The sequence below is a fragment of the Parus major genome, chromosome 3 (genome assembly GCF_001522545.3).
Source record: "Parus major isolate Abel chromosome 3, Parus_major1.1, whole genome shotgun sequence".
Classification (NCBI taxonomy): Eukaryota; Metazoa; Chordata; class Aves; order Passeriformes; family Paridae; genus Parus; species Parus major.
In genome coordinates this window covers 40,915,973-40,927,413 of record NC_031770.1, presented here as the reverse complement: position 1 = coordinate 40,927,413, position 11,441 = coordinate 40,915,973, and the positions used below count along the sequence as shown (strand labels likewise).

At 36.2% G+C, this 11,441-nt stretch overlaps 1 protein-coding gene across 1 annotated transcript in view; it reads left to right on the top strand.

Moving 5' to 3' along the window:
• The first annotated feature begins 84 nt into the window (after positions 1 to 84).
• WDR27 (WD repeat domain 27) overlaps positions 85 to 11,441 on the top strand; it is a 95,712-nt gene continuing 84,355 nt past the window's right edge. Inside the window, exons 1-9 of the mRNA XM_033512650.1 lie at positions 85 to 299; positions 1,197 to 1,338; positions 3,536 to 3,660; positions 4,127 to 4,240; positions 4,975 to 5,026; positions 5,497 to 5,570; positions 6,471 to 6,585; positions 7,982 to 8,114; positions 11,043 to 11,143. Of these exons, the coding sequence (XP_033368541.1) occupies positions 117 to 299; positions 1,197 to 1,338; positions 3,536 to 3,660; positions 4,127 to 4,240; positions 4,975 to 5,026; positions 5,497 to 5,570; positions 6,471 to 6,585; positions 7,982 to 8,114; positions 11,043 to 11,143 (1,039 nt within the window). The 5' untranslated portion in view covers positions 85 to 116. The remainder of the gene's footprint in view (positions 300 to 1,196; positions 1,339 to 3,535; positions 3,661 to 4,126; positions 4,241 to 4,974; positions 5,027 to 5,496; positions 5,571 to 6,470; positions 6,586 to 7,981; positions 8,115 to 11,042; positions 11,144 to 11,441) is intronic.

Here is an 11,441-nt window from a genome sequence, read left to right as displayed (position 1 = left end):
GGGAGGGAGCCCCGAGCGGGGCCGAGACCCCTCGGCCCCGGCGGTCAGGACGCAGCCGGCGGGGGAAGGCGGCCCTGGTGGTCCGGCTCCGCCGCGGGGCCGTTGGCTGCCGCAGGATGGAGAGCGCCGGGGCCCGCTGCGCCTCTGGAGGAGGCCGTGATCCTGAGGTTGTCTGCGAAAAACACTTGTTTAAAGGCAAACTGCCAGAGCCCCTCTTTCAGCTGGCGTGCAGTCACATCCACTGTGCTTTCCCTGTGAGTCGCAATGAGTTGTGCGTCTGGAACACAGCCACTGCTCAGGTAAAGCTAGAATAGAGCTCTTCATAGGCTGCTGCTTTAAATTAATTTATAAATGAAATATTTGAAGGTAATGTAGAAGTGTCAAGTTTCTCTTCAATGCTGGAAAGGTACTAGCATTTGTTAAGAACTTTTTTATTGTGATATGAATAAACTAAGCTTTTGTGGGGGGTTGGCCCTGGCTGGCAGATAAAGCACTAAACTAAAGCTAAAGCTTTACCCATTCTCCTGCTGACTCCTCCCCAGCAGGGTACGGGAGAGGGAATTCCCATAGGATGGGAAAAAGTGAGAAGTCACAGGTAGAGACAAAGGTAGTTTAATGAGTGAAGGAAAGAGAAAGAAAAAAGCTATACCAAAGCAGCCACCCCCTACAACCAGACTAATCCCAGTAAGGCTTTGAGCAACAGCCACCTTAAAGGCAATGTCCCAGGCCCTCAACACCTTGTTGCACCCAATACTCCAGTTCTATTGCTGAGCATAGCATCATATGGTAGGGAATATCCCTTTGCCAGTTCAGCAAACTGAAATATTTGTTCCAGCTGTGTCCCCTCCCAACCTCTTATGCACCTTCAGCCTACTATTCGGATGGGGAAACTGAGAAAATGTGGGAAAAAAGAGAAGGCCTCAATGCTGTGCAAACAGTATTTGGCAACAGCCAAAACATTGCTGTGTTACCATGACTGTTTTTGTCACAAAATCCAAAGCACTGTGCCATGCAAGTTGCTGTGAAAAAGTTAACTCCCTCCCACCCAAACAGCTACATTGTAGTTTAGATGTTTTTAAGCTGTAGATAAAAATTATTTTGTTGATTTCATGTCCATTATCCATTTGTAGTTTTATATTATTCATTATCTTTGTTTGAAATTATTCAGTTAACTCTTCTTTATCTACATTTGTCAGCCATTATATTTGTCAGGCCATCATGACTCAATTTCTGCATTGTCATTTGGAAGTAAAATCAATCCGCTTCTTGTCTGCTCTGCCTCTCAAGAACGTGTGATAGTGTGGAATCTTGATGAATGTACACAGAAAGTGCAAGAAGGTATTGTTTATATAATATATATGTGTCATATGTATAAACAAAGAAGTGATGCAAAGGCAGCCAGTCACCACCAATCACTCAGATCAGTGTCCAGCCAGTTTCTGAGCAACAGCCACCTTGGAAGGCCACCCCAACACCTCCTTTTCTCCACTGGTTCTTGTATAACAAGATTGCTATTTCCGAGAAGCACGCCTCAGCCGCTTAGATTCAGCAGCATGGACAGCCATATTAATTCTGTGTTTCTCTCCTGCCCTTCTTCGGCAGTGCCGGGTTGAGCCAGGCCGGCAGCACAGCCAAGTCCTGTCATTGTCACAGCCGCCGGCCCCGGGCGGCAGCGGCCCCGCGGCGATGCTGAGCGGGGTCGGGAGCTGGCCGAGGTGCTGTGCGGGAACCAGAGCCTGCTGGCAACCTCGGGGCAAACACAGAGACACACTGCAGAGGCAGTGGCGTTCTGCCACTGTGGAATAAAATAGACAGAATAAAAACTCATCATAGCAGTACTGCATCATTAAACATGAAACGGCAAAATACTTCATTTTCGGGAATACTTGTGGAACTAGTGTTTTCTATCTTCTTTGCCTCTCCTGTCTCTGGAACATTGTTTTCATCTGTGAAATGTGTGAGAGACCAATACAAGTATCTGATTTGGGAGATGAGTGCATGACCCTGTATCCTGACCACCATTTTGGTTTGGAGCCTCAGCCAATGGCATTAGAATTTAGTATTAACCTCTCTGTAAGCATAAATTAATTGGAAAGTAGAAGAATAATGAAAAAAAAAGAAAAAATGAAAAAAAGAGCAAGATTCCTAGAGTCATGATTCACTGGATTCCCAGTGGCAGTCTGTCCCCTTTTGGTGTCAGTATTTAAAATTGCATGGCACTGTCCCACACTATTATAAATTTCCTCCTTGTCACCTATAGTTAGAGATTTGCTGATGACTTAATGTGAGGGAGTTCTCTTGTTCTCTGCTCCACTTTGACTGTGCAAATCTATATAATATGAAGACTAATGTTGTAAAGAAAAGTTTAACAGTATCAGTGCTTTTTATAAAAAAAAGGGCCAGTATTAAATTTTAATCCATGCAAGACTAACAGAGAATCAATCAAAGGGTGCTTCAGGAACTGGGAATAAAATGGGACTATGAATCTGGAGATAGGAATAGAAGATAGAAGATAAGAATAGAAAGTAGCAGAGAGATAAAGAGTATGTGTAGTTTTGATACAAAGGCATTTGGCATCCAGATTGTCTGCTGCTTGATTTTTTAATTTTCTCTCCATCTACAGGCTCTTCAGCAGATGCCGTAGAGTCTTTGTCTCCAGAGACTCTTCTCTGCACATTCTTGGCATGTTTTCTCATATTATTTCTTATAAATGGTATCAAAGTAATTAAGGACTTCTTTGTGTGACCTTGACCTGTTAATCAATTGTAAAAAGACTCCACAGCATCTGAGAGCCTGAAAGGACATCTGTAGTTGTGCTTGCATTCTAGATAATTTGTTTCCTATGAAATCCTAAAATTTAATGACGTATCCAAACCATCCTCACATCATTAGAGGCAGCATTATAAAATAGGGATCAGCAGAAACCAAGCTGCTTGAACCAGTAAGATGACCAAACTGAAATCATGAAGACAGGGTAGAAATGTGACCTGTTCTCAGAGCTAACCTCTATTTAGTGGTGCACTTTCTCTTTCAGAATTTACCCACAGAAAAATTAAAACCAGAGAAGTAAAATCCTCTTTACTTTTTGGCTGAGTGACTGGCATATTCTCCCAGAAGTATTTTTCAAAGCTGTGTTTTGCTGGGCTTCAGTTAGGATTTTTTACTTCCAAAACGAACATGGCACTAGTAGATTCCATGGGCACATCACCCTACTCCAAAAACCCATTCCCTGGCAATCTTCAGTGGAATCAAGAAAGCATGATTTGATGGGAATTATTAATATCATAAAGAGTGCCAAGTCATGTCTAGGCAACAGGGCAGATGGAGGAGTTCTAGTGTCCATTGTTCTATGCTTTTCTTTCCAGTACTCTGGTGTATTTAAACAGTGTATTTTTCTGTACATATTCCTGGCAGAAACTGAAACAACTTTGTGGTTAGTAAAGTTTGCATAGTTTGCTATGTAAAGTTTCTAAGAATCTCATTGCATCAGATTTTTGTATTTCATTGAGTCTCATTAACAATGCAATTGTTGCAGGGTTTACACCTCGAGGAATTGTTATAGGAACTCTTTTGGGAATGGTGCTTCATATAAGATTTAGTCCAGATGATCAACAAGTGGCAGTATGCGCTGGAAATCAGATCTACATGTTAAGTGCAAAGGTGAGATAGCATTATTTGTAGCCATGGTACTGGTATTTTATTTATTCAATTTCAAATAAAATTATGATACAGAAATGTTAGTAAAATTAAGCAAAAACATTCATTTTGCATCACAAAATAAGTAGGAACTGGTGCTTGATAATGCAACATATATCAGATAGAAGACTAGGTTTAAACAGTTGAAATGAAACAGTATCTCAATAACTTAGAAGTAGAAAATATTCTTAGGTCATCTGAAAAACTATTCCTGTGTCATTTAGTCAGAAGAAGAAAAAGTAATGTGTAGTGTCTTTGCTGACAGGATGGTATACAGAGCTTCAGTTTCAATAAGAAAAGTCTTACTGAGCTATGCTTTGAAAACAAATCTGACAATGCTTAGCGAGTGTTATTAATTATTAAAGCACTTAATTGTAAATTTTATGTTGAAATCTATTTTTGTTTTTATTTTTGACTTGATTCATCACAGAATGAAGCTATACTAGCTGAATTGGATGGACACCTGGCTCCGGTGACTGCTGCTGAGTTTTGCACATGGGAGAAAAGTATGCTTGTATCAGTGTCAGAAGACAGAACCTTTAAGGCAAGGAAACTGTAGAGATGAACTTAAAAAAGAATAATTTAGTGAATCTTAAGTATTAGTTATTCGCCTTTATTCCCCTTCAAATATGCTCTGAAGATTAAGTAAAAAATATCTTTGACTTTATGAAGATAAGGACATTGTTCTTTGAATTGCTTTGGAAATTATAACAAAAATTAATTACTCTTTTTTTTAAAGAAACTTTACACATTCAAGTATTAACTTCAGTGATTATTATCATCTGGGAAATAGAAATAAAATATTTTGATCAGTTTGACTGTAACTGAAAAGTTTCAGGTATACTGAGCTGAAGGAAAACATTTCCCTTTGAATCTGCTGATACTGATTTGAATTTTCCCTTTTGGGATTATTGGACTGTGTTACTGTATGCAGTGTACCCCTCCCCTCTTTTCTCTCTTGTGCATGCCTTTTTATAAAGTTAGCTAAAATCACTGAGATCAACCTAAGAAAAGATGATACTTTGTGTTTCCATATCATGTGACTTTCCCCTTTTTTCACCAGTGATGCTTATCAGTTGGACAAAACTTCATAGATGGAAGCCGGTGCTGGAAAAAAAATTTCCTAAGAACATCACAATGCCCGCATTTCTTTGTTTTCATCACAGTGATGGCTGTTAAAAAGTTGTTTCCATAAAATTTTTTCCATAAATATCTAAGTAGATACCTATCTTTATATCTTTATATCTTTTTTGTTTATTTTTTTTTTTTAATCTAAAGGTGTGGGACTATTCTACCAGCCAGTTAATATATCAGTCAGGAATAATAACAGGTAATTTTTCTATTTTTAATGTAATTTTTATTAACAAAACCCTCCTATCTATAATCTGTGATTATTATAGAAGTTTTGGGTTGATTTAGTGGAAATAATTCTCATAGACAAGGTAGCAGTAAACATATCCTTTAAAGCCAACAGTTTTTCCTTTAAAGTCTGCTTCCCAGTAGATAGTTTTAGTGTACTTTCATGAACAAGTTCTGCAAACTATGCCACAGCAGCTTGGGTGTCAAGGTGCAGGAAAGCACTACCATGGCAGCTTAGGTGGCAGGCAGAAAAATGCAAATGGAAAGCCCTCAGCAGCACAAGGGCTGAGGCACACAAAGCTCTATGCAACCATAAGAACTGCAGTAAGGGCTTTTCTCCCCTGTGTTTATAAACAGGAAGAATCAATTTTGGACCATGTATTTTAATTAAATATCTGATTTGTGTCTACTCTAGAAAGGCTTTTATCTTTCTTTCTTGAGCAGCATTTCCTTTGCTAAGTCTGCTAATCGATGAAGAAAGCAAACAGATTATCACAGGATGTGCTGAGGGACAGGTAAGGATTGTTAGTTAAACTCAGTCTCTATGTCAAGAGTCAACTGTTACTCATGCTTCTGTCTATAATAAAGGTACACAAGCTGCCTAAATTTTTTTAATTGTTAAAATAGTTATTTTAGTAAGCATAATTCACTGCTTCTAATGTAAACAATAAATGGCAAATAAGACCTCTATTACGTAACAGAAACTTTTTCCTGAAAACCAGGAAAACTTTTAAGAGCACAATCAGTGAGTATCTAAGAAGAGCACACTGAGAGGCTATAAATATATATGTTTTAAAAGAAAAAAGGTGAAAAATAGGATTCTCCTATTTTGGCTGAAATAAATGCATGACAATTAAATGGAAGAGGCTATGATTTCAGCATGTGGGAATTCTAATAAAAACGTGGTAAATGTGAATATCTGTTTCACCTCTTCTTTAATGGTAAGAATATATTTGTGTGATAACTTACAGATGTTTTTCTTCAGTGTTACTGTTCAGTAATTTTGAAGAAAATGAAAGCTTTAACTGTAGTGGTGTCTAAGCCAAGAAAGGTATAAATGAAATTTATTCACATGACCCAGTGAGCAATTACATGCATGTTATCTGTGATTTTTAATTGTGGGAAATAGTCTATAAGTATCTTTTTCAGAACATATAAACATGTGAGAATTAGATGTACAGTTTAAACTGGTAATTCCTGCTTTTACTAATTTTGAATATATTATCTTTGATTATCCTTAACAATCTTAGAAATACATGTAATTTGAGTTCTTGTCTAAGGTGAGATGCCATGTACAAAAGTTCAGTAATTACATCCATCCATGGTTTTAAATATTGTGTCTTTAGTTTGTATTCATGTAAGCTTTATATTTAGTGCCAAAAGGTTATTTCAATTGATTTTTCTTTTTCTTGCAGCTTTGGATCTTCAGTTTAATCAGTGATCATAATTACCGTTGTGTAGCACATATCAACTTAAAGAAAGAGCAAGAGAGATTCTGTAATAAAGTGTGGAAATCTGGCAAAGAAATAGGTAGCACAGTGCTCCTAGAATGCTGTTTATGGTGTAGTCTTGTTTTTACTGGCTACTGAGTGTGTGTTTTTTTTACCATGAAAATTTAGTATAAGTGATAGACTTATGAGTATTAGACTGTGGCATGGACTGAAGCTTGTATGTAGTTGGGTGTTGGTGTGTCTGGAAGGAATTTTGTATGTATGTACGTAATAAATTCTTGGAATTTAAATGGAAGAGGCTATGATTTCAGCATGGATTTGTTCATAAAACATTGCATCATGTGCACTATTAGGTATTTGGTTTTTTATTGAATTCATTGTCCAAGACCTCAGTGAAAACAGAATGAGTGACTAAAAATTAATCCCATGTCAAAAGGGAGTACTATTTCTCAGTTACCTTTGAAATTTCTAGGATTCTCTTTATTTTTTTTTCTCTTTTGAATTTTTTTTTTTTTAAATCTATACTAGTACTTTCATTATATGATATTTCTTTGGCTGTGATATTTCTATAGTGGTATAACACAGAGTATATATAAGCCTTTACAGACTGCCCTGGTAACCCCAGCAGGGTGATTCCCTGATGTCAGACTGGCTTGACAGCTTTTTTGTTGTGCCTTGTGATGGCCATGAGCGGGTGGAAGCCTTGGTACAATGGGAAGTAATCCTCTCCCTGGTGAGGTGCAGACCCCCTGTCCCCTCAGCACTGCTGTGGCTTTCTTGGGGAAAGGGAAATCTGGTTTCCCTTGCTTGTTGTATTTCAGAATCAATGACTGCTATATTCTTACCTGCCTAGGTTGTCCAGCTTCCATAATCTTGAAGTCCTAATTTAAGGAAAAAGACTGCTACATTTCTTGTTATTGTCTCAAATCTATAGATCTGACTTTGATGTTTGAAAGACAGTGATGTAATGTCTGTATCTAATGCTGAATTTGATGCTAGTAGTTCTTGAGTGTGAATTACACATGCAGAATGGATTGGAATCCATTCTGCATGTGCAATTCACATGCATTCCCATTGAAAACCTTGGGAACAGGGAACTGAGGTAGATTTTCATCTTGCTTTTGGATTATGTTGTAACTTTAGTGTCAAGGGAATTTTCAGGCCAAGTGGAAAGATACCCAGCATATTTAAGGATTGCTGGAATGTGGCTTTCAGTGTCACTTCCTGAGATGAAGACACCTAAAATGTGCAAACTCCTTTTCAGTCCATAAGTAAGATCTTTGGATTTTGTCTTTTGAAAAAAACCCATGTAATAATGAGGAAAGCTGGCTTTTAGGAAATATGTGTCTTTTGAAACAGAAGTTTCTTGAGTGTGGTCTTGTTTTTTTCATGTCTACTACAAATTCTCTCTTGAATCCTGTCTTTTTCCCTTATTTCATAGATTTTTTCATGGATGTTGTTGTTGACTTTCTTAGGTGAAGGGCAAAGTAATTCCAAGCTTTGCAAAACAGACAGCACAAGACCAGAAGGATCAGTGGAAACATCATTGCCTATCCTCTTAATTGAGCATTGTGACTATTTTGTATGTTTCCATAATGAAGAAAACATGTAAGTCCTTTAAAATAGCACCTTGTATTTAATTCAAATTTATTTCTAGGAGTTCCTATTGATTCTTGGATTATTTTCACTGCAAATTTGTATGTTTTGAAAAACACTATAGGAAAATCAAATAATGTTTTTAGTGGTATACAAGTTTTGGTGGCCTGCTCTTAGGAAGATAAGTACACAAGCTGATAATTAAAACTGGGTTTTCTTCTGAAAAATAATTCCTTAAAAATGTCTTTGAGAATATCCATTGTGGAATATATTGATACCAGGTGATCAGGAAAGATGACTTAAAAAGTAATTAATAAATCAGATTTATTTTGAGTTTGATTTCCTGAAGAAACATCTGATGCAGCCACTGTGTGACTGGGTCAGTTTGCCTTCCAAGTTTAAATAATTTTTGAACTACGTAACCTGCTTCAGTCAAACTTCTGTCAGAGGGACAGATATTTCAGAATATAATGCTTTTACTCATTCTCATGGAATTGATTAGGCAGGTAGAATTAATCCTTACATTGCATTTCTTTCCTGAAGAGAAGTTTAACCATAGTATCAGGCACCTGGAGATATGTTCTAACAAGAACTGTCCACAAGTACAATCTGTTTCTGTTGTAATTTATGATTGTCACTTGTAGAACTTTATTAGCCACATCATGTTTTAGAAAACTCTTGTCCTAACCTTTGCCCTGAGGTGGGTTATTCAGATGGAACTGGTTAGTCTCTAGCTAGATATAACCAGAACAACTGGTTTATAAACAACTTTTGACAAATAAAGAAGAAAAATATTTAGAATCCAGGACAATTTTGGTTATCTTTATGTTAAATTTAAGTAATTATTCATTTTTTTTCATGATGCCTGCATAGTTAGAAGTACCACCACTGAGAGGAAGGAAGTGGTGATTTTTAACATGCACATCTCAGGCATACTTTAATGCAGTGATAGCACTTGCAGGTCAGATGATGAATTATTACAGTCTGTCTTATTGCTTGTATAATACCACTCTCAAAGTGTCAAAACTTTGTCTTCATCACAGCTGTAGGTTTGATTTGAACACATCTTTAGACATGACAAGTTTTCTGGTGACAAAGAATCCACCATGTCCCCATTGAAGTTGTTCCAGGAACTGACTCGTTTGATTTTATTTCCAGTCTCAATTACTCTCTTTTCATATACTGGTTTTTAGTATGTTTTTTACTCTGATGGTCCAGTGCCAGCCACTATGAAGTTCCCTCCTTGGACAGTAAATTACAGCTCATGAGCAAGTTACCTCTGCACTTCTGGATAAAATAGTTTGTACTTTGTAGAAGGCATGCTTTGTGTAAGATTTTTAACATTCGCTTTTGAAAATTTCTGAAATTCAATCTCATTTATTTTTCAATCTCCTTTTGGGACATGATTGCCTGAAATGGATCCAAAGTAATAGATTATTTGAAATAATTTTCTGAATTGAGATAACATCACTCCCCCATACCCACCTGTTACTGCTTTGCATTGTACATGTAAGATCTATTTGTTCTTTCAGCTATCACATTTCAGTTGAAGGTTTTGTTCTGCTTATAAACAACCATGGCCATTAAATTCTTACTACTAATTCAATTCCATTATATTTTTGCTTGAGATTTTGTGTTTATAATTTTTTTTCTATTTATTTTTTAATAGCCATTTGTTGGTTTTAGCAGGTGCTTCAGATTTGTCTGAATAGTTGAGCAATCCCTGATATATTGCTTTTCCTGCCTTCAATGAAAAGCAACAATGAAACATTTTTGGAACACTTCTGTCCAAAATTAGGCATCTCACACTTTCATAAGCTTTTTGACATTGAGCAATCTCATCACAATGGATTTTATTATTGTAAAGTGAGAATGAGTTAAACTTTTTGGATATATCTCTTTATGGTGTTCATAATAGCTTGATAGTGACACTTCTTTATCAATAATTCAAAGAAGTTACAAATTAAACCAGTCTGTTACTGCTGTAATGAAAGTAGTGCAAACCACAAATAAAACTATTCATATCACGTAAAAATATCACAAACCAGAAATGAAACTGTCTATTCCAGTCTGCTTCTTAACATATTTGACTACAAAAATTTGGGTTTTTTTTTCCTTTTTCCTTATTCTTACTTCAACTCTTGTGGTCTGATTTTAAAAAATAAAACTAATAAATCTACTGACTCCTATTTGGAAATTTTATTAAAATGTTGATATAAATTTTTATTTATTGTGGCATCAAAATTTTTTTAGTTTTTTGGAGAGTGACAAGAGTTATTTTGTTTCAATTATCTTATGCTTGATAATCTATTTCTTCTGTGAGGGTGTTGACTGAATTGTAACCAGTTGGTTTACTCTGTGGTGCTTTCAGAAGCTGGATTTTATTACTCAACTGTGCTGCCACCAAGCACAGGCTGAGACAGACATTCCAGACTTGCCTGGGGTTTTTTCCTCTCCGTTTGTGCTGGTTTTTCTCTTGTACTTTAATTATGTAAAAACATACATTGAATTTCACTGCACTTTGTGTGTTCATATGAGTGGCAAAAGTAAACTATAAGTGGCTTTGCCTCTTGGTTTGAATTTTCTCTTTGTGCATACTGTGCTTTTACAACATCTCCCAACTCTTACAAACCACAGTAATTTATGAAGAAAAGTATTTCCTGTGCAGTTTTAGATGTGCTATGAAGCACTTAAATGAAATAAAGGATTGTGTTCTGCTTTTAGTTTTCAAAACTTCACCATTTTTGCTTGAAACTTTGAGCTACAGGTTTGGAAAAAAAAAAAACCCTTTGAATTTAATGTATTTTTTTATGTGTGTGCTTTATTATTGTGGTACTGGGACTGGGCAATGAGCATTAAAAAAAAACAACTGCTGTTTGGTGTATGGAAATGAGAAAATCTTTATCCTACTCAGAGATATTTTTCTCCTTGTTTTAACAGATATTCTTCCCAGAATACTTTTTTTTGGATAGGAAGTTCTACTGGCTTGTTAATAATTAATTTGGCAAACTTTGAATTAGAAGCTGTTTTATCTTACAGAGGTATGTTTATAAGATATATGATTACACCATAATGTGATTGCTTTTGTTATCTGACAAAAATAGTGTAAGAATTAGGTTGTGAAATAGCAGAATACAATCGAAACCAAATGTTTTTGAAAAATGTTTTTTTCCTAATAGTTTTTGTATGTTTTCCTGGCCCTGGTGACTTTTTTCAGAAGATGTATTGGCACTAGATCTGTGTAGCAATGAATTTTTATTCAATTTTGCAGTTCATAAGTGTTAAATACAAGAAATGTTATTCTACTCCATTTATAATTTGAGGGTAAGATAGAAGTAT